Source organism: Dermacentor andersoni, chromosome 8, assembly GCF_023375885.2.
Source record: "Dermacentor andersoni chromosome 8, qqDerAnde1_hic_scaffold, whole genome shotgun sequence".
Classification (NCBI taxonomy): Eukaryota; Metazoa; Arthropoda; class Arachnida; order Ixodida; family Ixodidae; genus Dermacentor; species Dermacentor andersoni.
In genome coordinates, this window is record NC_092821.1 from 133329405 (window position 1) to 133356823 (window position 27419).

General features: G+C 48.1%; 3 protein-coding genes across 3 annotated transcripts; all 3 read right to left on the bottom strand.

Moving 5' to 3' along the window:
- Positions 1 to 568: 568 nt before the first annotated feature.
- On the bottom strand, positions 569 to 9182 carry LOC126525741 (UDP-GlcNAc:betaGal beta-1,3-N-acetylglucosaminyltransferase 8-like). The gene is made up of 4 exons (XM_050173665.3): positions 9074 to 9182; positions 6071 to 6376; positions 5088 to 5568; positions 569 to 1389 (listed from the first exon to the last, which is right to left on the bottom strand). The coding sequence occupies exons 1-4, from the start codon at positions 9121 to 9123 to the stop codon at positions 1204 to 1206; spliced, it is 1023 nt and encodes a 340-aa protein (XP_050029622.2). The 5' UTR covers positions 9124 to 9182; the 3' UTR covers positions 569 to 1203.
- Positions 9183 to 10035: 853 nt separating this feature from the next.
- On the bottom strand, positions 10036 to 17416 carry LOC126525743 (uncharacterized). Its single transcript, XM_050173667.3, has 4 exons — positions 17056 to 17416; positions 13821 to 13997; positions 12686 to 12811; positions 10036 to 10694 (listed from the first exon to the last, which is right to left on the bottom strand). Exons 1-4 carry the CDS (start codon positions 17128 to 17130, stop codon positions 10485 to 10487), a joined length of 588 nt encoding a protein of 195 aa, XP_050029624.1. The 5' UTR covers positions 17131 to 17416; the 3' UTR covers positions 10036 to 10484.
- Positions 17417 to 18396: 980 nt separating this feature from the next.
- LOC126526031 (uncharacterized) lies at positions 18397 to 24942 on the bottom strand. The gene is made up of 5 exons (XM_055067968.1): positions 24891 to 24942; positions 22944 to 23172; positions 20936 to 21089; positions 19206 to 19312; positions 18397 to 18457 (listed from the first exon to the last, which is right to left on the bottom strand). Exons 1-5 carry the CDS (start codon positions 24940 to 24942, stop codon positions 18397 to 18399), a joined length of 603 nt encoding a protein of 200 aa, XP_054923943.1.
- Between the last annotated feature and the right edge of the window lie 2477 nt (positions 24943 to 27419).

The following is a 27419-nucleotide window of genomic DNA, read 5'->3' on the forward strand; positions in this document are numbered from 1 at the left end:
ATAAATAGGATGACTAAGCTAATTAAGAGTATGACCAAGCGGATTAGACAAACCGAATTAAGAGGATGAGTAAGGGAATTAAGAGGATGACTCAGCGAATTAAGATGATGAGTAGGCGCATTAAGAGACTTACTGAGCGAATTAAGACGGATGACTAAGCCAAGTAGACTAAGCGAATTACGGGGGATTTGTTCGTCATGTGTCCGTCTTTTATGCATCAGCACTTTGGCTTTAGTCTTCAAGTGGTCTTAGGCATACGAGACCCTGTGAATTTTTTTCCTTCCTCTGGGTGTTGGAACTTATGACATACCACAGGAACTTCAATCTCAAACGGCCTCAATTCAGCTAGGAGGTGGCTGGCAACGTTGCCTGTGCGCCGTATTGAAGCACAGGCGTTCTTGCAAACACGTTACCCTGTAGGAGGAGCCAATGTTTGGGAAATGAGAAATTAGCCAATCAAAGTTCGCGACGTGATCGTGACTGTGCACTCGTCGCTTTGAGAAACTGATCAACTTTCTGTTAGTACGTGACTGCCTAAAAAAAAAGAATAAAAGAAAGAAAAGCCAGACTAGATACACTCTTTTTATTCGGCGATGCATGCACAGATGGTACTTGAAAATATTGAAACGTGGCATGAAATTTCCAGCATGCCGAGAATGACATGGCAACAGGTTAAAGCAAACAAAAAAAGAACAGTAGTGCTCAGCACATCCCACAGCCCTGTCGTGAGACGATAAAGTCCGCATGGCTTCACTAGACTGCGTCCAGGCCAAATAAAGAACACACAACACAAAAGAGTTCCACAAGAACATAGGCTCCCACGACAAGAAGATCTGACCTGCTTCTGCTAAAGATAGCTATTTTTTTAAACACTTCCCTCGGGTTTGTTCATGAGTCAGTGGTCAGTCGATTTGCACTTGTTAGCAACATTGCACGAAACACACGACAGAAAACGGCAGAAAACCAAGAATGAAGAAGAACAACAACAGCGACAAAAGACGTCCCTGCTTCAGCATCAACAGCAAAAGATGCAGAAGGCAACTAATAATAGGTGGGTGGGTGGGTGGGTGGGTAGGCGGGGGGGGGGGGGAGGCATTACGAGGCAATGACAAACAAATGAATGTCATTTCGCATCCATTCACGACCTGCAGACGCTGCAATCTGGGTGAAAGAACGCCGACACACTGTCCATCGTCATCTCCATCAGTCGGCTGTGTGGAACTTGACCTTGCGCAATATCCGCTCGGCCATGTCTGTATTGTTGCCGTCCGCGTAGCAGACGAGCGTCTTGAGCCATTGCGCCTTCCACTGAAACTTCTCAGTAACGTGGCTCACAAAAATCGGGCGTTGGAAGCTCTGGCTCGCTGGTGGAGCGCCGAGTCTCTGGATCTGCAGAAGTAAATGTTGACATTAAATTCAATTCTTCTCGTTTTTATTTTAGTATGGCGTCAATTCTAGAGGAAAGAAAAAAGGCCTGTTTGATTTCTGAAGCAAGGTAAGTTACTGCAGAAACTGCTCCGGCACTGAGCCGGCGCAGTTTGAGAGTGGTTTGAGAGTGTACGACATTCAAATGCCTCTTACCCGCGGAAGAGAAAGAGCATGGGCGAGAAGCGACGTTTGTTAGGATGCTTTAAGGAGCGTTGGTGCACGAACAAGGGAAGCATACATGCTGGACATACGTGCTACGGGAAGCAACGCCAATCCGAGCCAATGGAAGCTGCGTTTCGTCTGCGGCGACACTGCTCAAAAGATGCCGATTTCTCTGCGACGTGACCTGTAGCGGCTACGGCTATGCCGCCATGTGCGACCATAGCCTATACGGATTTAAAGCCTATTGTGCTGCGATGCTAAGCACGGGGTGTCGGGATCATACCTCAGGCGCGGCGGCCGCACCTCGATGGGGGTGAAATGCAAGCCCACTAGTGTATAGTCTGCATCGGGTGCACGTTAAAGATCACGCAGGCAGTCAAATTAATCCACTACGGCGTGCCTCATAACGAGATAGTTGTTGCAGCAAATAAAACAACAGCATTTCTTTTGCAGCCTTTCGTTGGATTAAATCACGATACATTTCGTTGCAACATATACACTTTAACATTAGGCACACTATCTGCCACGACCACTCGAAGTAGACAAAAAAAAAAAAAACTCGTTTCTTTTTTGCGCTCTGCTGTCACCACAGACGACACCCACGTTTGGTTTCGTCCAGAAGGTACAGAAGATATTAATTGGCCCACAAGGTCACCGTTATACACTTTATATAATAATGCATGACCGTGTGTATTCGCCTAGGAACCCCGAGTTTGCGAACAATCTGCTTTGTGTAATCATATAAACTTTCTATGTTGTGGAAACCAAGATGTTAATATTTTTTATATATTGTGTAAATACAGGAAGCTTTCTATGTTCTGAATGCCGAGATGTTAATATTTATTATATTAATGCCGACAAAGCGCTGTACATTATTCGTAAACTATTCGAAAAATATTTTATATCCGTGCGTCTGTATCTCCGGCGACGTGGTATAAAGCACATATGCGTTGACAAGCGTGATACGAGTGTGGGGTCTCCTAAAAAGAAAAGAAAAAGTGAGAACGCTGTTGAATGTTGTGCTGTGTTTGTGTGTGTGTCGTTTCGTGTGAACTGAATTGAGCGTGCCATACACTATACCCACGGACCACTGCAAAGTTGTCGAGACGTCAGGCTCCCTCCTAAGTACTTTTTTTTTTGCATCCAGGGCGTTGGCCTACTAGCGCGTCGGCATACAAGGGAGGACCGGAAGGAGTTGTTGATCGCTATCGTTATGTCTACTGGCATCACCTTTGAAATGGGGCAGCGACAGACACCTAGCCTGCGTGAGCTAATCCGATTTGACTACACACATTGCAGTCTCTTATATTCTCTATTCATTAAAACGTCGCTCTTCCTCTCTCACCTCTATATATATATATATATATATATATATATTCCACCGCTGACCAGCTAATTCTTCCGTAAGCTTCGATTCACAGCGCTTCTGGAAGGCAAACATTCTCTACGGCTTTTAGAAATGGTATTAGGCGCAAAAAAGAAAAATAAGAAGCGGACAACAGAATAAAAAAACACAGAATGGGACTGCCTCTCATTTTCCGTATGACTGCAATGTGTGCACGTGTAAACCTTTGCTGGAAAACACATGCATATTACGAAAAAGTAACGATACGGTGGCACGGGAAATACCAGAGGCGATGTATATCAGAAAATTTGGTGACCAGTGTATCAGCGTTCCATCACTGTCTCTTCAAGAGAATGGAGTTTCCTGGCTGATAGGATATGATTAGGTTTGGCTTCTATCTAACGTGATCTCAGCTGTGTATGTTCCTGTTCGCATGCCTGAGGGTATGTATATAAGTGAAGCATCGGGAAAAAAAATCGGTTGCGAGAATGCGCCTGTCCGTGTCCTTTATTCTGTTTGCCAGCGTCTTACTTTTCGCGCCTAAAACCATGCGTAAAAGCCATGTACCAACTAGTCCGGCAGCAGACGTTACTAAATTATCTACTGCTGGGCGAATACGTTGGCATTACGTAGCAATGTGGGCGGTCGTCCCCGGACTTTTGCTGCGATAGGCAGGTCATGCCTCGTCCTGTCTCGAAAATTTGCTTTAACGCTGCTGCCGGTCTGTAACGCTCGCACCGGTGGCGACCCCTAGTGACCCGACTATTCCCATCCCCTGTTCCCGCTTGACGCTGTGTGGCCCAGTTCATCCATTGCAGTAACCAAAACAAGGTCGATCCGAATAGGTCGCGAAAAGCGAAAAGCGCCCGTATACGAAACCATTACCTCGTCTGCCCTGCTTCTGTGCGGTCAGCTGTCGGAAATCCAACGGGGTTTTCTCTAACGCGCCGTGCTCCATTCATGCTGCAAGATATGGAGCGGCGGAGTGAAGACGTGCGCATTAGTTGGTTGAAAAATCGTGACTGGCGCATCAAGGGATGGAATGAATCTGCGTGTGCAAGTTCACGGACCGCTGCTACATAAGGACTGCCTGTGTTGCATGCTCTACACGATGTACGGCTTCTGTCGAGGGCTAAAATAAAAATAACTCATCTGCCAGCGTGGTAACGCTAACCTCCGAGCAAAGGACTTCGACCCCGGAACGTCTGCACGAGTGAATACCGCTTGTTATACAGTGACAAAGGGAGTAGCGCCGCTTCTTGGTATATAGTAAGTTTCTCGCACGTTATCTACACACATCCGCCATCAACTCGCACGCAAGCTTACGCCCACTCTATCGCCAATGTATCAAGAATAAATGAACGGGCGCACACTTGAATCAATGCGCCGAAGCGTGGGTGACGGCGACAGCACGCTAATGTTCGAAGTTGAACGCATCGTTACGGTCCATTAAGTATGCGAGTGCCCAGCGATGATACGTATTTGCTACGAGCTATTGCAACGTACAGAACATCTACGTTACAAGCTTTGTGCCCAGCAAGAACAAATCTATCGCAACTGAGCACATCCTCGAGCGATCAGGCAGAAAATGAACAGAAAGTGACCGCCCGTGGAACTTTACTGAGTCAGAAGCGTGAGAAGTCACTGTTTAAAAGCATTTCCTAAATAAAGAACAAAGAGCTAAACACATCGATGCAATTAATAAGCCGAAACTCAGGATCGCTTGGAATACATTTTAGCCCCGCTTTTATTACAGGCACCGTAAATGCTGCTCGCGCCGTTTGGACGAAGCGTAATGAGCTGCGAAAGCGCTTAAATGTCCTTTGTAAGCTGCAGCCAAAGCTTCGCGTGTCGTCCACCCAGTTACCGTCCACGACATCCGCTGAAAGAGAGGTTTGCAGCGCCGCACCAGCGTCATGTGCTACATCCATTGTAAATGCAGAGGCAATGGAGGCAACTGAGGCAAGCAATGGACGCGGCACCATGTGATCAAACATGGAAGCGCCCACGGGATCACCGTGAAAACGGTCACCGTCCGAGGAGCTTAAGCGCAACGCTAAACCTTGTTACCGGTTTCAATGTTTCGCCCTTCGGACTAAACCGGCCAGTTTTTTTGTTTCTTTTGTTATGGGCAAGGAGAAGGGAGGCTTACCCTGGCCGCGATGTTCCGGTGCCCAATCCGGGCCAGGACAGGGAGGTGTCCCGTCACGTAGGGCCCCAGCAGTGGGTACTGGGCGATGGCCTCGGAGGACAGCACGAGCGGCTTCAGATGCTTGGAGTGGACAATGAAGGCGTCCCCTTCGCAGTGGGTGGGCCAGTAGGTGTCCCTGAAGAGGGTCTCCGGCACGTACAGCGAGCTGTTCGGGTTCCGGTTCACCTCGACCAGCTGCACGACGGCGCAGTGGAAGTGGCGGTCCTCGGCTTCCTGCAGGTCCTCTATGTGCTCGTGCGCGGCGAGAAAGTCCACCATGGTGGTGTCGTTTGTGTGCACCAGGTGGTGCATGGCCGGCGCGCACTGGTCGTGGATCCAGCTCACGGCGCTCATGAAGATGTTGATGGTGTTCTCGAAGGAGGCCTCGTACGGCGCGATGATGAGATCGCCTTTAAGCACCTCGCGGCGGAGAGAGCGAGACCTGCGAGAAAGATAGATAGAGAGAGAGAGGGAGGGAAACAGAGATAAAAAAATTATGGGGTTTAACGTGCCAAAACCACTTTCTGATTATGAGGCACGCCGTAGTGAAGGACTACGGATATTTCGACCACCTGGGGTTTTCTAACGTGCACCTAAAGCTAAGTACACGGGTGTTTTCGCATTTCGCACCCATGGAAATCCGGCCGCCGTGGCCGGTATTCGATCCCGCGACCTCGTGCTTAGCGGGCCAACGCCATAGCCACTATGCTACGACGGCGAGTTACGGCGGAACGAGGACACAGAAAACACATCAACGGGACGTGCAGTTGACCCGATTATTATTTTTGCGTGTGCGTGTGTCCTCGTTTTTTTGGCCCCTCCTCTGCGCTGCAACCACTGCCGGACACGTTCCAACTCGGCCGATTCGCCATCCTCGCCTAATGCTCCCTCGCAGTTTTTATTTCTCCCATCCGCTGCACGACACGGTGTGCGCAAAAACCTACCTGACGATGTCCGCTGAGTAGCCCATGTAGAAGACCACCTTCCAGGGCAGGGTTGCGCGGACCATCGGGTGGCCCATGGACTTGCGGATGGCTTCCCTCTCCGAGCGGTTGTTCGGCCTGGTGCGGACGGCCACGACGACGGTGGTGTTGACGCCGTGCGCCTGGCAGAGCTGCGTCGGAAAGTGCTGGCGAAGCATCGTGCCCGTGAAGTGGTGCAGCAGCAGTCCGAGCGCCACCATGGACAGGAAGCTGAACACTATCAGCGTGGTCGGGGAGCGGCTCTGCCGCGTCACCGCCAGCAGGACGCTGCGGCGAGCGCGTTAACCACGAAAATTGCACAAGGAGACTGTCGCCATTTTTTTCTCGTGAAGCATATTGCATCAAGACGGCCAGTTGTAAAGTAGCGGCAACTTCGTAAAGTAGCGACACTCTCCTCCTCCGCCTGCACTCCTAATTGTTTATCCTCCCTTTCACGCTCCCTCCTCGACCGTGGCGCCGCCTACACTGCTCGAGCGTATACCAACGGCGCCAACATGCGCTACTGCCACTCCGTAGACACTTCTCGAGCAAAAGTGGCGCTGATGCATGGCGCGAGGGCCCACGTGATGCTATAGGCCAATAGCGACGCGGCGTCGGCCGGAGCGCTCGAGGAGGAGGCGGCATTCTTGAAAGCGTGGTACTACTTTACGGCGTTTAAGGGGCTTTAAGGTTCGTTACAGCGCAACACAAGACAACGACAAAAGAAGGTAGAAAACGACGACACGGCGCCGACTCTCAACTGATATTTTATTGAAGATATGTCTAACACATATATAGGTGCCAGTTGATAACCATGACATGCACGAGACACAGAGATGCATCGAGGCAACTGTCACAGTTTCTGAGATGCGTCATGCAGTTTGTCACAGTTGCCACGATGCAGCTCTGTGTCTCGTGCATGTCATGGTTATCAACTGGCACCTATATATATGTGCTAGACATATCTTCAATAAAATAACAGTTGAGAGTCAGCGCCGTGCTGTCGTTTTATACCTTCTTTTGTGCTTGTCTTGCGCTGTAACGAACCTTACTATGAATTCTCGTGAAGCTTATAGAGTGGAACATTCAGACGAGAGGAACGGAGGGCGACACACACACACACACACACACACACACACACACACACACACACACACACACACACACACACACACACACACACACACACACACACACACACACACACACACACACACACACACACACACACACACACACACACACACACACACACACACACACACACACACACACACACACACACACACACACACACACACACACACACACACACACACACACACACACACACACACACACACACACACACACACACACACACACACACACACACACACACACACACACACACACACACACACACACACACACACACACACACACACACACACACACACACACACACACACACACACACACACACACACACACACACACACACACACACACACACACACACACACACACACACACACACACACACACACACACACACACACACACACACACACACACACACACACACACACACACACACACACACACACACACACACACACACACACACACACACACACACACACACACACACACACACACACACACACACACACACACACACACACACACACACACACACACACACACACACACACACACACACACACACACACACACACACACACACACACACACACACACACACACACACACACACACACACACACACACACACACACACACACACACACACACACACACACACACACACACACACACACACACACACACACACACACACACACACACACACACACACACACACACACACACACACACACACACACACACACACACACACACACACACACACACACACACACACACACACACACACACACACACACACACACACACACACACACACACACACACACACACACACACACACACACACACACACACACACACACACACACACACACACACACACACACACACACACACACACACACACACACACACACACACACACACACACACACACACACACACACACACACACACACACACACACACACACACACACACACACACACACACAGTGGCGTAGCTAGGTCGTCTGGCACCCGGGGCCCTTAGCTCTTCTGTCACCCCCCCCCCATCTATAGTCGAGGAAGGCGAGGATATCGACAATTTTCGGGTGTCTTCAGACGTATATAACTTTCGCAAAGTTTTAGCCGAGCTAAAACTTTGCGAAATCGCTCACGCGACGGCAACATATTCGTGCCATACGGCACCGCGCTGGCTCGCACAAGCCAGTGAGGGGATGGGGGGGGGGGGGAAGGCTCGTCGCGGGCGCAATCCTCCTCGCCAGGTGATTAGGTCTATATGAATGAGCAAATTGCGCGAAATGGTCATCATATCAACGAGGGCTTTGCACAAGTCGCATTCACATGCCGGTCTCCTAGCTTAGCAGTGCCACCTGAGCGCTCTGGAACAATTCTCGAAGGTGGCTATATTAGAGTATTAGAGTGGATATTAGAGTGTACAGCGTGCCCTTCACGTAGTAAACGCGCGGGCGGTTAAGACAGCGCTGTCTTAACCACCTTGAACGTTTTTTTTCTTTTTTTTTTTCTTTAACCTGGGTAGGACATTAGGCAGTATAATAGCAAGAACTTGGTGGCGCAACCCACCGCCCTTTTTCCAAAGGGGACGCTCATAACATCTATCCATCCATCTATCCCTCCATCCATGAACAGCTGCCGGAGTTGGGCTCGGTGCCATTCTCGAAAAGCCGCCCGAAGACAGGCGTCATTCGAACGGACGTCACGTGATGCATAGACGACGTTGGGCGGCGGAATTCTCAAGGAGGCGGGTGTGCTGCTCTGGGTTCACGCGTCGCGTAAAAAGAAAATCGAAAAGGGGTTTGCGCCCACTTACCTCATGATTGGGGAGCTGGGCGTTCTTTTGGAATGTGACGTCATCTTCATCTTCTTCCGTCGCCAGTGCCAAGCGTCACGTGCGAGAGCGCTCTTTTTTTTTGTCTATACCGCAAACGTATCGACGGAATTCCTATAGTAAGACATTTGGAGGGTTTGTTTTGTATATTGTCATCGTTTTGGCCATGAGTCAGAATTTCCACGATATTCTGGATATTTTCAAGATTCCAGAAGCTTCTTCTTCATTCTCTTCTTCCGTTGTCTTTGTAATATGACCACGTGGTATCGATAGAGTTATGACGATGGCACTAGAGCTTTGCTATGAGGAACGGCTGGTCGGCATAGAGAGGTAATAACAGCAACAGGATGGAAAGTTGGGCGCATATTGTGAAAGCGGCGCGAAGAGACAACACGAAAAAACTTGCGCGCTTGTCCCGTGGTGGCCTTCTTTGTCTACGCGCGTTCTCTTTATTATTATTATTTTTTGCGTTGTCATTGCACAATGCGGCTAATAGCGAGTCCAGCGACCTCTAGCGGAGGTCAGTGAAGTGGTTAATAGCGCGAGCACGTCAGGGTAAAAGTCGGGTCGCGCCAGCGTGAATCTGTAAGGACATGCATTCCCATTTCCGAAACCTAATATAAATCTATATTTTTCTTTCTCTTTTTTTTAAAAAATGAGGAATTCGGCGTTCGTTCCCTAAATTGAATATAGCTGCACGCGGGCTACGTGGTTCATGAAACTTGCGTTCATTTCCAATTTAAACGACGAACGTGGACCGCTAAAGCGCAGCCTCCGAGATTGGAAAGCGAGCGTAGCGCGATACGGCTTTACGTGAATAGGCTACTTCTGCTTCAATGCGCGCAATAAAATGTATATTAAACGCCATAAGTGCGCCTATAAAAGAAGTGTGTATAAACCCAACACATAAAATGCGCGCAGTAAAACACACGCACACAAACACACACGAATCAACAGCAGTACATTTACCACTCCAGTTGGCTTTCACAAATTATCGTAAACGGCGAGAAGAGACGGAGGACGTCAAGAAGGCAAAATACAAGACAGGTTGGCGCTGTTGCGAGAATGGAACGACATACCTTGCTGGCGAAGCAGCGCACTGACACGGACACAAGGCGAAGACACACGGCGAAGACACACGGCGAAGACACACGGCGAAGACACACGGCGAAGACACACTAGAATACAGGGCACTCGCTGCATTCTTGTGTGTCTTCGCCATGTCCGTGTCAGTGCGTTGCTTCACCAGTTAGGTACGCTGATTGATCACCAACTAGCCCAACTTTCCACATTAACGGAACAACACCGAGAAAAAACAGGAGATATTGAACTCTATTCGCGATGTGTCCTGAGACGGTCACGTGACTATCGACGCTCCGTTGTTAAACTCCATTCACGCGACGCACGGCACGACGTCTTCGCAGTCGGATGCATCGGCGGGGAGGGACCCGTAGTAGTCGACCACCCGGCGGAGCATCTTGATCCGGCTGAAGGCACCGAACGCGTTCAGGTCGGAGCAGCCGTCGGCGTAGTCCTCGTACTCGAGGTCGTAGACGGCGACGCCGAACCGGAGCTGGGGGTTCTGGGACTTCACCCTGCAGAGCTGCGGGCGCGAAACGAAACGCGAGAACGAATTATCGTAAAGTGCTGAACTATAGGCGTGTTGGGGAATTGAGAACCCGTATTAGCAACTAGTGCAAAAATGCACGTTCACACGCGAGTACAAAACAGAAAAAAAAAGTACCTGGACAGAGCGCTGTCTTCCAACTGATTTTTATTTGACACACGCATACACTATACATATATGAATTTTTGCGCTGCATGGTTAGCTAATTTGGGAAAGGGGGAGTGCGTAATGTTAAAAAAAAAAAAAAAATCTAAGTCCGCGATTTTTACGTGCCAAAACCGCGATTTGAATTATGAGGCACGCCGAAGTGAGGGACTCTTGGATTAATTTTGACTACCTGGGGTTCCTTGAACGTGCACCCACTACGCGGTACACGGGAGCATTTTGAATTTCACCCCCGTCGGAATGCGACCGCCGCGGCCGGGATTCGATCCCGCGCCCTCGGGCTTGGTATAGCGCAACGCCTTATACCCCTGTCAAGCGGGCAAGTTAAGTGCACTTACGGCGAGTGCACTCGGTTTTTAAGTGCACTTTCCCAAATCTTAACGTCGCAGCAGAGTGTACTCTCAGATGAGTGCACTCAAGTCGGAGTACGTTCACGGAACGCACTTTGCTGGCCGAGTGCGTAGCCTCGCCGCCAACGGTTTGAAGGAGTGCCTAGCCTCGTCACAAACGCTTTCAACGACGCAAAATGTAATGCATAGAAAAAAGACACAAAAGTTCATTTCAGTTATTGAACAGCTTTTAACAATATAATTTGTGTTTAGCGAGAAGCGAAACAGCACAATAAAGAAACGAATTTATCATGTACGCAACTAACGGCGCCAGAATGATGCGGCACTGCGGCGCCGCCATGTTCATTCAGTTCGTGTTTATTTTGGTGTGAAAGCGTGCTGACCATGCTAGTCGTGCTTTGAGCCGTGTGCATGGCATTTTGCAGTGTAGCTAAATATCGAACTCGCCGTCTTTGCTCATATATACTCGCTCATATTCTGTTCTAGCAGGATCATGAGCAGGATCAACTGCCGCACGCCGCCGTGTTGTTTTGGATTGGCTAGGCATTCGTCTTGGCCAGCATTGACTTGCACCAGCATTGACTTGCAACACACTTATAATAAAAACATCTTCGTTTTTTGTTGAGACAAATAGATGAAGTTTGTTTTTATATATAATTCTACTTAAAACAATCGCTTTTTAGCAGCTTTCTCTTGTTAATTTACATATTTAAGAACGCGCTCTTAGTCTGTCGCCATTTTATTTTTACTGCGAGTGCACTTTGTTTTCCCGTTAAGAAGCGCGTTGCCTAAAGTGTGACTCAAGGTCCCGAAGTGCACTCCCCGTAAGTGCACTTAACTTGCCCGCTTGACAGGGGTATTAGCCACTATAAGCCGCACCACAACGGGTGTGCACAATGTTGAAGTCACAAACCGACCCGTATAGAATAGATTCAAGCAGCCGTTTGGTGCTTTGTTTGGAGGCGTATTTAGACCAATTTCGGCCCCCGTAGACGCCTCTTTCGCAGCCGCTCCACCAGAAAGAAAATCGCCTGTAGAAATTCCGGAAGCAGCAGCCAATGTAGCACGATATGCCTTGCGCTCAGAATAACAACCGATCGCTGCCGATATATTGTACAACTACTCCACACACAACGTTCGATAAAGAAAATATGGCCGAAAGCGAATGATAGTCCACGGACGTTCTAATGTACTGGGTCAGGTACAGAAAACCTACCGACCAAAGGAAATGAAATACTCAAGAGGAATATTTCGGAGCGTCTATAGACGCTGCGCAGGTGTAATATCGAGAACATAAAGGGGTAAACGTAGTTTAGTTAAGTTAGTTTAGATAGCCTTAGGCTTAGGCAACTAGATATCGTAGGTCCCTGCAGGCTGTCTCCGCGGCTGGCAAAATAACGTGCGCGACAGAGCACGCGAGCCACGGTCTTTTTGGCTCTAGCGGTGACGTGCCTTCTCGCAGAGGCCCCTTTCGTTGTCGTACACGAACATGCGCTGCTTGCTTGCGTCGCTCGTCTCCATGGCGTGGTAGTGGTCGTCGTACCGCAGGCGTGGTCGGAGAGAGGGGTCCCGGCAGACCTGGGCCCACGTAGAGTCGAAAGTTATCGAAAGAAAGCTATCGCCTAAAGAAACAACAACAACAACAACAACGACGACGACGACGACGACGTAAATTTGCAGTTCAACCAAAGTGACAGCGCGGGGCACGTTCCGCATCGTCACTGGTCTAGCAGCAAACCGATGTTGACTTTATGATGATGTTATTCACATGCGTGAATAATATCGAAGGTCCCGTTGCAGTGTTTGATTTTGGGACCCTCGCCTGCATACTATTTGTTACTTACTCATTGTTACTGAATGAAGAATAAACTGAAACTGAACCTCGAAGCACCACCGAACCCGGCCATGCGCCAACCCATATGTCTCGTATACGTCACGTCATGCCGGCCGCTAATAAAAGACGGAAGACGGAGAAAGTAAAACACAAAACGACGACGCGGGTGGTGTCGTTCGTGTCGTCATTACATGTTTTTTTGCTCTTTCTCTCTCTTCGTATTATGTTAGCGGTCGATATAACGTGCAGTAAACACCAACAAGGAGAAACTCAAGTTCTCTTCAAGCATATATGTCTCGTACGTGGCGCTTGGTTTCGGTTGCACCATTTCGAGCCAGTGGAGAGGCAGCCCGCGTATCAGCTATCGCTATGCCTGATGATGAGGTACTCCTAAACCCTGTATTCATTTAAATACATACTCATACATCATTTCCTCAAATTAACATCGCACATTTCGCGATGTCGCGTTTCACTACATCCGTGTCTGTAATCTTGATCTGTGCTATTCACAGCGTTTTGTTTTGTATAACTTATTTTGTTCGCGTTGCCACAGATAATTTTGCGTGTGTTCATTTGTATTCATCCCCTTCTTCGGTCAGGTGCTATGGAAATCGCATATTATTGTACATAATATATAAGGGTCCCGGTGAGATTCTTTGACTTTGGCACCCTTGCCCATACGTCATTCGCATTTAAAGAATTGTATCACAAATCAACAATAAACTGAAACTGAGAGGGGGGGGGGGGGGGTACCTGAGCGTAGTTTCCGAAGGGTACGGCACTGACGTCGTGCTTGCAGCGGGACCCGATGTTCAGCGGAGTTGTGACGTCATAGGCAGTGGACCAGCGCCCCTTCATGCCGACCGAGACAAGCCAGCGGGCAGAGCCGCCGGCGATCTGAACCTTCCGCAGGGCAGTCGTCATCCCGCTCTGGATCATAACACGCCGTCGAACATAATTCGAACACTGGTGCAAGGAAGGACGTGCGTCTCGAGAGAGGCACAGCTAATACAAACGATGCTTTCCTTGCGCACCGGGCGCGTCCTTTACCTTAAGACACGTTACCAGGTCTCTGCAAACTGTTTATAAGGCACGCAATCAAGAACAGAGCGTGCAGAACGCAAATACTTTAAGAGCGGCAATGACCTTCAAATGCGACATCTAGCCGACGCCCGAGCCTCTATAGGGATCTCTCAAACCTACACGAAGGCTATCAGCAACTCTGAGAAGGCGTTCGGCCCGGCTCCGCGCTCCGGCGCACGCCTGCTTTAACAAAATTTATTGGAGGATAGATGATCGATAAATATTCTCTGAATTTTCCAAAGTGTGGGTTACTACCCTCCACATTGAATGTACAAAGTCTACTTCTTCAGTGCCAAATTTCACCTCGACACGTCTTATTACAATGCTTTATTTTTCTCTCATGTAAATTATATTTTTCTCATTAACTACAACTACATTAGCGACTAGGTTAACACACGTACAAAGAAATACAGCTGTTCAAAGAAAAAAGAGAAGCTATTTGGCATACATAAAAAAATTAAATTATGGGGTTTTACGTGCCAAAACCACTTTCTGATTATGAGGCACGCCGTAGTGGAGGACTCCGGAAATTTCGACCACCTGGGGTTCTTTAACGTGCACCTAAATCTAAGTACACGAGTGTTTTCGCATTTCGCCCCCATCGAAATGCGGCCGCCGTGGCCGGGATTTGGCATACATAGCCGGCAGTGGAACGGAACGCGCACCTTAAGATCTAATCAGCACGCATAACACGCACTCCTTTAACCTAGCGAAACACAGGGCTTTCAGAATTCTGAAACGACGCCAAGTTCACTTGCAGAGTTGATAGCCAAAGTATACCTTATGGTCATCAGACATCTGGACGGTGACATACTCGCGCACCCCTTTTGGATATCAAATGCTAATGCATTTGCTTCCGGTGTTGCTGAACTACCTCAATAAGCAAGATATTAAAAAAAAAACAATATACTTCTATGCTACGGTCTTTATTTTTTCTAGATTAATTAATGTAAAACTGTAGAAGGGAATAAATTGCTCTAATTTGCTTGTACATGTACATTTGATCAACTTGTTTTTTATGTTCCATTACCGCTTGCAAAGATATTATAAGTGCCTCCTATTAAGAGCATATGTTGATTTGTATATTTCCATGCGTATTTTTTTCTCTCGAAGAACTATGTCGGATTTCAATGTATTAAACGATTGCTTTCTTGCCTTGTAAAAAGGTCTCACTCCCATCGTGCAATAACTTCCCTTTCGCTTTTCATCTGTATGCACCCACCGTCTGCTGCGCAAACGCAAATGAACTTCTCATTTGGCGCAGTCTACATTTGCGTGAACTCGGCGAGATTGAGTCGACTCGAAAGTCTGGCTCAGACAGCTCGACGCGGTAGCGTTTGTAATCGACACTGCTGCTGCAGCATGTGGCGAGACGAGAGAGAGAGAACACAATGCGCCCCGCTTATTTCTGTCGGCTCGAAAACGACCCGAGCCGCTCGACTCGAGCCGACTCGACACGACCCGACACGACCCGCACGACGCGACAGGGTTTCGCATGTGCGTTGTACGCAAGTCGAGCTGTGTAGCCTACGCCGTGAAGTGGAGCTGGGGGAGCGCGACTTTACAGTACGCTGTACCCGACCAGCTAGAGTTTACATGACCAGGACAGGCAAAGCCCAGCCCGACAAGTCGACTCCACCCGGTTTTGTCGAGTTCTATGTAAAGGCTCCGCGTGGCGATAGTTCGAACGATTCGCCCGCAGGCTCCTCTTCCAGGAGCGCGTACGATCTCTTTAAAGGTTGACGCTGGCCACGTGCACGTTCAGCACATGACACACGTGACCCGTAGCACGAAATTGGCGAACTGGAAACCGGCAGTGCTGTTAAGTGGAAGCTTTAGCTCGGGGGCTGCTATTTAAATACATACGAAAGGAGACATCGATTTTCCTCGGAAACCACTGCACCGAATTTGATGTAGCTTGTTGCATTCAAAGTAAAAGATTGATGTGTAGTGATTGTTGGAAGCGGGTTTTTGATTAAGGCCATTTCTCAGCAAAAAATTGCCGTAAATTGCAAATCTTCAAAAAACAAAGTTATGAAGTTTACGACTCTGTAACTGAGCAACTAAAGATCTATATCACGATTCTGCAAATTGCATGTAATTGTACATTTAATGCGGACCAAATCGATCTGCTATACATGACTCTTAAGTAAACCACTAATATTTGAGTAGGACTCTTGCTAAACCCTCCTAAAGGCTGTAACAAATTCACCTAAGGTGCAAATTGGTAAATCAATTTGATCCGCTTTGGGTGTTCAAACGGATGTAGTTTAAACACGAGATATCTGAGATATCTGAAACTGAGTTATCTGTTCTTGGTGCAGAGTTAAGAATTTGTAAGCTTCCTGCTTCTATTTTCTTTTCAACCTAGCAATTTTTGGCAATTTCTGCAAAAAATAAAAATTGGGGCCCTAAATCAAAATTTTGCTTCAACAATCACTAGAATTTAACCTTATCTCTGATATGAAACAAGTTTAGTGGAAACCGGTTCAAGGGTTATCTAAGAAAAGCATTATCTCAAAAAGCAGAAGTTGGGTCCGCGCTGAAAGTTTGCTCTTAACAGATGACGCTGTGATATTTGCTCGAGTCAGCGAAATGTGGTCAGGTGTCCCCTGTGTGCATACCGTCACCATTTCTCCCTCACCCGCCACGGTTACTTAGTGGCTATGGTGTTGGGCTGCTAAGCCCGAGGTCGGGGGATCGAATCCCAGCAACGGCGGCCGCATTTAGGTGGGGACGAAATGCGAAAACACCCGTGTACTTAGATTTAGGTGCACGTTAAAGAACCCCAGGTGGTCCAAATTTGCGGAGTCCCCCACTACGGCGTGCCCCATAATCAGATCGTGGTTTTGGAACCTAAAACTCCAGAACTTAATTTAATTTCTCCCTCCCGGTTGGTGCTCACCAGGTCATACGTGTACCCGGGTGTCAGGGTGGTCTTCTGCAAAACCGTGGGTGGTACGACTTTGCAGTCGGGCATCTCGGAGTCCCCGAAGGCGTAGTGACCTTGGGAGATGAACAGCGTGGGGACGAACACGTCCCTGCGAGAACATGTAGACAAGTTTGAGACTATGAAGGGGATGAAGCGCTATATTCCATGATGTCGAATTCAAATTGGGCGGATTTGAGAGCAGGTTAAAGGTGCTCGAAAACTGTTATTTAGTCACAAATAGAGCTTGCGCCAGCCCACACAAACTTCAAAATTGCATACTTGCAAAAAAAAAAAGAAATATTTGAGACCATACGTTCACTGTTCCTATATGACACTCAACGATCACAAATTCTGCGATAATCTAGCTTAGTTCAGCAATCAAATATGCTTCTTTTTTTCTAGAGTTTATATGCGTATTTCACGCAAGAAATGATAAATCAGACATTTTTTTCTCTTTTGCTTCTCGAACACTGATGCGATGCTATCTGGGAGGGGGTTAACGTCACATGAATTGACAGCGTATCTTACAGGGGAGCTGTTAGAATCTCGATGGGTTTCTCTTGACGTCCGCAGCTTCGCCGAGCTGGGGGAGAGAGAGAGCTGAGAGAGAGTGAAAGGAGAGTACAAAAATAGCATTGCGCAGCACAGCGACGCTTCGAAGGTGGGTGGAGCCTAGCGGGGAAGAAGGAGCGGCGCGGTGGGGACACAGATGGTGCGACGTCATTGCTCTCCCATAAAAACTCGCGCGCTCGCTTTGGCAGTCCTCTTTCTCGCAGTGAAAAGAACATGCGTGGCTCTGCTATCGCAAACACCAGAGATCAGCGTACTTGGGGGAAGCTCAGCAAAAGTTATACTAAGTGTGCGGTTTGGCACTACTTTAGTGGCCTTCCCCCAGCTCCGCTGGTCCCTGGTATTTGTGATATAGCAAAGCCACGCATGATTTGGTTTGTCGAGCGGTATTGTTTGCTGGTTGGCTTGTGGTTATCCCCGCTGCATGCCTAAGATGAGGACGATGAAGTGAGCTGACCCCGGTATTCTCGAACCGCAATTGACTCGAAGCTCCTCATCCATTGCACAGATTTGAGCACAGCGCCATCCCTCGATCGAAGAAGACGCTACGCTTCTTAAGAATTGCCGTGGAGTGGCAGTGAAGAACAGTAACCACTTCTGTCGTGAGACGGCGCTACCACCATTTTTTTTTTTTGAGCCGAGGCGGAGGGGTGTAGGAACGTTCTAGTATGTGCATGGGGGCGAATGTCGGCGACGACATGCTTATCAGCGAAGGTGTCCGCTTGGAACTGGGCTTCCTTTAGATTAATTGCAGTAGTTGTCGTAGTATAACGGAACAACGGTATGTCGGTACTCCTGCAATGACCTGCGTAGCATCAGCAGAATCTTTTTAGTGCTGGAGCTCGTAATACGAAAATGAAAGGAACATCGTCTGCGAAATCATAAAGTGCTTTAGCCTGTCCACTTAAGTACTGCCGGAGCAAGGTTTGGGTACGGGCTAGTTGGTATTCCATGGTATCAATAGTCACTTACAGTGCATACATAGACGAGGGACGAAAAGGACGACGAAGACAAGCGCTTGTCTTCGTCGTCCTTTTTGTCCCTCGTCTATGTATGCGCTGTAAGTGACGATTGATACTAAGTATTGTCGTTTGCAGAATACCGCAAAACCGGAAGTATAGGCGGCAGCGGCAGCGCTCACGGCGACATTTGCTTGATACGTTCTTCAGCCTGAAACCTTTAGAAACGCCTTTGCGTAGCGTCGAAATGCTCACTGCACCATTAATTGCGTCATTTCTACCGATGCGTTTATGCCGGCAGTAAAGTAGCCACACCTGTCGTCGTTGCAATAACTGTTGTAATGGTTCTCTACATTATGGCTGTATTCAGTGTCGACAGATGGCGCCACAAGCGCTGCTGTCCACGTCTAAATACGTGCGCTCACAGGTTAAATCTCTCTTATATGCACGAGCGCAGGCGAACACCTTGTATATAATTCGAAGGCAACACGCAACATTGCAGACTGCAGGACATAAAATAACGTTCAGTAAAGCTCACACAGACAGCGTTTACAGCTCGAATGTTCCCTTTGATGATGCGCGCGTGAAACTTGCCTCATTTGAGTTCCGTAAAAGTCTTCGTGATTTATCGGTACGGCGCCGAGAACAATGTGGGGAGGCTTGACCAAGTCGGGATTCTTGTTGGCTGCCTTGCTCAGCTCCTGGAAGGAAAATAAAAACAATACAAGCTCACACTTAAGTAAGGGCCCAGGGTAAGAAGAAATTTGAAATGATACGTTATAGGGAGGCATAGGCGAATTGTTGTAGCGGCACGTCGCTTTTGCACAGCGCGGTCTGTTGCGTATGGTTCTATATTGACGAAGTCTCCCACAGCACTGGAAGATACTTGGCAGGATTGTTGTGCTGCTGGGTTGATGACGTCGTCAGTCACTGTACTGGAAGGAACTAGGCAGTCGTGCAACAGCACTCTGCTGTTTTGCTCCTCTGCACAGCTCATAGTGATGATTATGATGATCATGGTGGTGGTTTCTATTGGCTTTCCCTTCAAAACGGGGCGGCGATAAATATTCGCCTAGCCTGCTCGAGATAATCAGGTTTTGTATACATATATCAGGTAGTATACACCCGATCCACGCGTATAATAAGGTAATATACAATCGGGCATTGTATAAATTGGTAATATATTTGCCGACACGTGAGGGTGGCGCCATCTGCCGGCGTCGTTCTTGTTGCGCGATACTGCGCTAGGCGTTTGGGAGGGGTGGTGCTGAGAGTGGTTCATTGTTTGCCAATGGTCAGCGGAGAGACCAGTGCTGGCGCCGGCTGTGGCACTGACAGCGATTCGCTGTCGAACTGCGCATTCAGGTTATAAGGCGGTATTGCATTACAATGTCAGTAAGCAGAGAAACACTTTGGGAAGCTTGGTTAGGCCAGCCTTCTAACAGTTCTAATGAGTCTTGGAGTTGAAACGAGTGTATTAAGAACAATGATGAACTTATCGCGATCAATTTCAATGGAGTAAATGGTTGGTAAAAGCAGTAACGGTCCGAAGCAGGCGACGTTGTCGCGGGGAACATCGGATTAATTTTTTGACCGCCTCCAGCTTTACATAGCGCCGAAACTTTAGTAAACATCAGCGTTCTTTTATTCCGCCATCGGGATGCCGCAGCCGCGGTTGGAAATCGAACCCGCAACATTGTACCAGTTACACTGATCCACGACGACGCAGTCTCTAATGGCGGCGACAGCCTTTGGCTATAGACGCGGCAAGCATCCCTGCACACATCAATCTGTCGATCAATAACGTTGTACCATAAAGCCTGCCTTTCAAACTTCGTTCGAAGCATAGAGTCTCTCCGAGTTACGTTATACGGTCGAGAGCGCTGTCAGCGAGTGTGCCCTTTCTCTGGAGGGCAATACCGTGCGCTGCGCCGAGGAACGGACTCGGTTGAGTCAACGAGGATCGCAATATAAGCTGGTAAGCTTTGCACTTGTCATTTCGCTAGGGGTGTACTACTCGTCTGATTCCTCAATAACTAGGACCGGTCAAGTAGGATATAAACGTGAGTTTATGGTGCAATAACATTGCCCTATTGAAATGGTGAAGCTCACGACTAGGTATGCACGTGACGTCAGAACAAAAGGGGAGGGGGAGGGAGGGCGGTGCATACGTCAATGAAGTATACGCGATATTTTCGCGCCTGCTTGCGGGGCAACAACTCACGAATCACCAGTTTAATGCAAAGGGGCGCGTTTAGAGTCTGCGGCGTCACTCGTACGGCTTTGACGTGCTCATCACGTGACTCCGCATGCTAACGTCTCACCCTGAGCGCCCTGTACACCTCGCCGATTTCTTTGTAGCTGGCGCCCATGGCCGGCACGTCGACGATGCCGAAGTTCGGGACGTTTCGGCTCCAGAACACTTCCAGCGGGTTCTGGCTCGTCTTCTTGAACTCGCTACGCAGGCTGGCGCGGTTCCTGACGAGAGCAACGGGAGAAACACACGCGGGGTATAGGCGGCGCCCGAAAACAACAACAACAACAACAACGACGACGACGACGACAACAAAGACAACAACCACGACGACAACGACAATGACTACAACCACGACGACAACGACAATTACTACAACCACGATGACAACGACAATTACTACAACCACGATGACAACGACAATTACTACAACCACGACGACGACAACGACAACGGCGACAACGACCACAACTTAAGACCGAAACGGAGCAATTGTAGTTCGCGCAAGGAAATTTGTTCTTTTCACTTATTTCAGACAACGTAAAACATAGGAGTGCAGATCTATGGACTAGTTGGTTCGTCGCAATAACTGAGGTTCATAGCGCAGGATTAACTCGGACAAGAAAGACGTCAGGACGTGCGCTAACTATATCAACTGATTTTATTTCAGAAGAGCATGGTGTACTTACATCGACAAAGACGAGTAGAAATCGTCGCGCGCGCACACCCACATTTCCCAGATGTGCACTTTCTTTTCTGCTCAGGGTAATCGACGGGGCGCTGACACAGTTAGCAACTTCTTTTGAAATCAAGCTTGCTTCGACAATGTCCCCGCCTAACCTTATCCGTATTTCTAAACATGACGGAACTATCCCTACCATGCTCTTCTGAAATAAAATCAGTTGATAGCGCACGTCCTGTCGTCTTTCTTGTCCTTGTGAATCCAGCGCTATGACCTCAATTAATGTAAAACACGTCCTGGAGACGCTGTTTGTGGGAGCAAATATTATTTTTGGAAGTAAGAAAACGATAAAATGCTTGGGTTTTACGTGCCGAAAACACCGTATGATCATGAGGCACGCCGTAGTGGGGGGGCACTCCGGATTAATTTTGACCCCCTGGGGATCTTTAACCTCAATGCACGGTACAGGTGCGTTTTTGCATTTCGCCCCCATCGAAAGGCAGCCGCCGCGGCCGGGTTTCGATCCCGTGCCCTTGGGCTTAGCAGCGCAAGGCCAGAGCTACTACGTCACCACGGTGGGTTTGTTTTCGGAAGTGAATCTGTTGTGTTAGGTGCCGGAGGAGCGGCTGTCTTTTCGCCGATGCTTTTACTTTTTCTTTGGTTTAACGATGTGAACGATGGTCGTTATCGGGTAGCTGCTACGAGAATGACCTGCGCCGCCGCCGCGAATGAAGCTCAAGCGCTCTTACAGCATCTATCATTGCAGAAGAAGGAAAGGAGAAGAATGCGACGCAAGCAGCTCGTACACGTTGTCGAAGCACACCTTGTCCTCTAAGCAAGCAGTACGAGCTAAGCAGGGACTACTATAATCATGCGCCAGTGGCAGCTTGGAAATTACTTGTACTGGTCCTGGTACTTAGTACCAGTATATATAGTGGGGAGCAAGAGGGGCAGCAGAGCTTTGACATTGCTTCAGGAAAAGAAACCTCGATCGTGAATTCACGAACGATTGTGAATTCGTTGCAGGTCATGCAGCTTTTTCCGAGTTATTATTCAAAATCTGAGGTGCGCGTTCTGATTAAAGCCTAAAATTTTTGGAAACCTTTCCGCAGTATCATGCTTGAATTCTACGCACGCACAGGACGCCTAGATTACCACCTAGATTCCACCTAGAACGCCTAGATTCGCCCACCAGAATATTATGTTCGAAAATTAAGTGAAACGCACACACACACACACGCACAAAGAAAGTGCCTGGCACTAGCAGGTTATCAGAGCGGTGTTGCAAGGCTCGGCCTAGAGATTGACGTCTCGTGCTTTAACAGAACGAAGCACCGTTCGATAAAATCGACGTTTCCATTTGCAGACGGAATGAAGTGAGGGTAAACAGACTCACTCGTACGCAAAGGCTACGCCAAACTCGGTCGACCGATAGTTCGAGGTCACGTCCAGCATTCTGCGCAGGCTGCCGCCGAAAGTCGCCGTGGCCCACCGGAGGTTCTGGTTCTCCTTGTAGATCGAGTCGAAGAAGATCAGGTCGCACAGCCCGTCGTCGGGGAACAGCGCGCTCTGGTTCGTTCGCGTTCCGTACGTGCACAGCAGGGTCTGGCGATCCAGGATCGGTCCTGGGTATGAGGGGTGCGCGCGCACGTTCTCAAACCAAATCACGCTTTCCTTTAAGGCCAAAGCGTTTCTATATAGGCTCGTGGGGAAGTTTGTGTCAGCAGACCTGACCGCCGGAGTGTCCGCCGAAGCGTCATCGCGCCATAGGAAGACAGATTAAACAATGAGAAATGATTGATAGTGACAGTTAAGTGAACGACAACGTTATAATAGAGATTGGTAGAGGTTAGTAATGACTAGTAATGACTAATAATGACTACTAATGACTCCGAAATGACCAATATGCCTAAAGTCGGCTTGTAATGACCACACTTGATTAGAAATGACTACAAAATGTTACTAGTGAGCAGTAATGACTAAAAGAAAGAAGAGAAAGAGAAGAGGCAAAGAGAAAGAGGCGAATGATGAGAGGAGGAAGAGTAGGCTTTCACAGTTCACCTCTTACGAGAGATCTTAAGAGGCCCTGTGATTTTTGAAATCGAAGCTTTCTAGGCGGGCCCTCTTGGATTTTGCTGACCACGGCTTCTGCTGCTCTTCTGTTGTCTGAACAGCTCACACGCAAGGACAGTACTCGTATAAAGTACTGTCATGTATATATGGACGTTCCACCTCCGCCGTCAAGGCCGTGGGGTAAGGCACTGGCCAACACTCCCGGGTTTAGTTCTTGTAGATAAACATAAATACCTCAGAAAGCGGGTGGGAAAACGGCGTCGCTGTGGCTCAATTGGTAAGAGCATCGCACGCGTAATGCGATGACGTTGATTCATACTCCACCCGGGGCCAGTTGTTTTGTTCATCCACTTTAATTTTCATTATTCATCGTTTCTTTAATTCAGTTATTAAGTATGTACATGTAATTTACATTATGCTGTCCTTGGTGTCTTCGTTTGTTGGCTTCTTACGATATGACTAATCAGAACTTTGTCCTCGATTTCCTTTCGTCACACAACACACACACACACACACACACACACACACACACACACACACACACACACACACACACACACACACACACACACACACACACACACACACACACACACACACACACACACACACACACACACACACACGCGCGCACACACGCACACACGCACGCGCACGCGCACACGCACGCACGCACGCACGCACAAACCGCTCGTGTAAGCGGAAAGAATACGTTTCAAGCTGGCTTAGACACACATGTGTACCTGAACAAAGGATGAAATAGCATTTTTGCACGAGACATATACACTACAAGTACATTCTTGTGTAGAAGAAGGCGTGCAAGAGAACCTCGACCAACGTTACGCAATTAACTTCGTAGCGAATCTTGCAACATTACCCTGCACAGCCGAATTCCATAGTAACGAGGATGCCATAATACCTTTCTGAGGGGTTGGCGATCACTGCGCTGTCAATTGCAGTTCTTTGTTTAGTGATTCGTAATCTATTCTTAATCCTTGATTTAATGAGGCATAATTTGTGAAATTTCGGTTTTTCATGAACGAGCTACAATCCCCTTCGCATATTTGAACTGATGATTCCGCTATTTCCTTGAAACTCTTGCGCTTCACTAGAAGTTCGTCAAAAGAATGTGTGGATGGGTTGACATATAGACGCTTGATCAAATGGCTGTGTGGATGACCCCGTGGATTCGGTTACTTATGCCGGTGTCAGACGGTCACTTACGATCCCAATCAGGCCCGATCCTGATCGAGTGCTGCTACACACTCACTTTGGACCGCGACCTTGCTCGATCCGAATCTGGACAATCGCGATCCATGCATCGCGATCGAGCCTCTTGATCAGCCTCTTGGTAGGCTGACGACCATGCAGTTTTGAGAGTTGCAGACGACCAGCTGATGATGATGGCCTTACCCACAATGACAAACGAATTCATATTGCGTCTAAATAAAAAAAAAGTTGTTTTATAGTACAACTTGTTTTGATGATTAGACAAATTTCATAAGTGCTTTGAACTGGTGTGCTTGGACTTTCAAAAGCTCGACCCAGATCGCGGGCCTGATCACGAACGAAAGTGACCGTGTGACATCGGTATCAGACAATAATCTTCGATGGTTTCCACATGAATTTTTTTCACTGTATTTCACTGCATTATGTACGATCGACAATGACGGAAACAAACTGATTTCTCTGACTTCAGTGTCTATTAGTTTGGTATGGCTGTTCCTGACACAGAAGCGAGCCATTCGGATTCCCCGCGACTGCTCTCGCTCACGAATGAACTACGTGCCGCTGACTGCTCTCACTTGGCGGAGCCGTGCTGGCCGTGCTGGTGCTGTCGGTCGCTGTATCCGCGTCCGTCACAGCTGACGCTGGCGGTCCAGCCGTGGAAGTCGCGTTCGGCAGACGGTAGGTGAGCTCACTCGCGGCCGTGGTGTCAGAGGCTTCGAACTCTGCAGCGGAAGTTTTCGAGAAACGCAAGAAACGGTTGAAGAGTTGGCCTATATAGTTCGAACATTTCTTCGCAACTGTGCGTGACGACCTTCGTAACTTCCCGCGCGTTTTGCAAACTGGCTGGCGGAGAAAGTAACAACAACAACAACAACAACAACAACAACAACAACAACAACAACAACAACAACAACAACAACAACAACAACAACAACAACAACAACAACAACAACAACAACAACAACAACAACAACAACAACAACAACAACAACAACAACAACAACAACAACAACAACAACATCATCAACAACAACAACAACAACAACAACAACAACCTAGTTCATGATGCATTTAGTACACTTTCTCTAGTCAGCGCATTGTTTCTGCCAGCTTTCTATTGCTATCGTATACAGCCCCAGCGCACGACCATACCTTCTCTGCCTGTCTGTTCCTGCAGAATTTGTGACAACCATGCACATGCAAATCCTCGTCACAACGAAGTCATCGGGGCCGGAAATTTACGCCCATTGTAGCACCATTTTGTTAAATAAAGGAGGAAGTCTAAGAGTCACAGTAATGGTGCATGCGCAGTCTAATAGTGTATTAAGTCCTAAAACGCTTAACCAAGGCCGTACTCCGCGCGTCATGACAGTGGCGTAATTCTGCCGCGACACCCCCGTGAACAGCTGACTCGTCTGTCAGTCACCATCGCGCGAAACACCAATCAGCCGCCGCCACGTGGCGAGGTTACCTTGGCGACGCCGTTTAGCTCGGCGATTTCATCCGAAAACAACAACAACATGCTAAAGGCCGCGTGCTGCACTAAGCAGTCTCGTGCGAATTTCACGCTTCGCGCTTCGTTCCAAGTGAAGAGCGGCGGTAATGTGCTTCGCATAATCAGGTCTGAAACGCATGCGCTATGATCGAGACTACGGAAAAAGAGAGAACTTCGAATGAAACGATGTTTTGAACAAGAAAGCATTTCGTCATCAACACGCTTAAGGCGTGTTCTAGCACAAGCGAAACCACGGGCAACTAAGTCCCTTAGATTATCTGGGGGGGAAGGGGGGGATTAGGTTGACCCTCTTAAATCATTCCGTGGGATTAGGTGTGGAGGCACAAGTGGCGCGAACGAGACAAAGCGGAGTGGCGCCAATTCCATTTTACAGCTCATAACTGCTGTTGCGGTAAAAGAGGAAAAAAAAAAGGAAAGCTCGTGTACTTAGTTTCAAAATCACGAGAAGGAGGGAGACGAAGGCGACGAAGAACACGATGACAGCCGCAGCTAGTAGCTGCATCCTCGCGCCTTCAAATATTCTGATGAGAGAGAAAGAGAGAGATATATATGAATAGATAAGGAGAGATAGAGCTGAAAAAGACATGGACAAATATTTTTGAATAGAAAGCGAAAGATAGATAAACGATATAGCCGCACAGAAATAAATATATGTTAATATAGATAAATAAATGTACTTAAATATAGTCGTTTTCAATGCGTTAGCTAGATGGCCATCTGACCACGGGGTCGATAAAGGCGGCACATATATTGAAATCGTATGGAGGTTTCCTGCACGCATCGCAACAAAAGTAATTTAAAGGAATGTTATTATTCGCATGTCAATATCGTGTACGTGTCAGCGCGTAAGAACAAAGAAAGAATAAGTATAAAAGAAAGCAGGACTGTGTCGGGACTTCTAGACGATTGCGTCAAGCAGAATGATACAACTAAATAAACACTAACCATACTTTTTGTTTCGGTTAAAAAAAAAAAAAGAAAAAACAGCAGCAGCAAAACACAGGAGCGTTAACCCTTAATATGATAATAATGTAGGAGTTACGTCACTCAAGG

Bases quoted from the DNA above. Each gene is read 5' to 3' on its own strand.
- LOC126525741 (XM_050173665.3), bottom strand. From the start codon at position 9,123: ATGAAGATGACGTCACATTCCAAAAGAACGCCCAGCTCCCCAATCATG. The intron at 6,377-9,073 runs GTAAGTGGGCGC...CGCTCGCCGCAG, and splicing joins CCCAGCTCCCCAATCATGAG to CGTCCTGCTGGCGGTGACGC. The intron at 5,569-6,070 runs GTAGGTTTTTGC...TCTTTCTCGCAG, and splicing joins TACTCAGCGGACATCGTCAG to GTCTCGCTCTCTCCGCCGCG.
- LOC126525743 (XM_050173667.3), bottom strand. From the start codon at position 17,130: ATGCCCGACTGCAAAGTCGTACCACCCACGGTTTTGCAGAAGACCACC. The intron at 13,998-17,055 runs GTGAGCACCAAC...GTTATGATCCAG, and splicing joins CCGGGTACACGTATGACCTG to AGCGGGATGACGACTGCCCT. The intron at 10,695-12,685 runs GCACGTCACCGC...TCGCGCCCGCAG, and splicing joins AAAGGGGCCTCTGCGAGAAG to CTCTGCAGGGTGAAGTCCCA.
- LOC126526031 (XM_055067968.1), bottom strand. From the start codon at position 24,942: ATGCATGGATCGCGATTGTCCAGATTCGGATCGAGCAAGGTCGCGGTC. The intron at 23,173-24,890 runs GTGAGTGTGTAG...CCTCATACCCAG, and splicing joins GAGCAAGGTCGCGGTCCAAA to GACCGATCCTGGATCGCCAG. The intron at 18,458-19,205 runs GCAAGTTTCACG...GATGCTACGCAG, and splicing joins TTTTACGGAACTCAAATGAG to GTCATTGCAGGAGTACCGAC.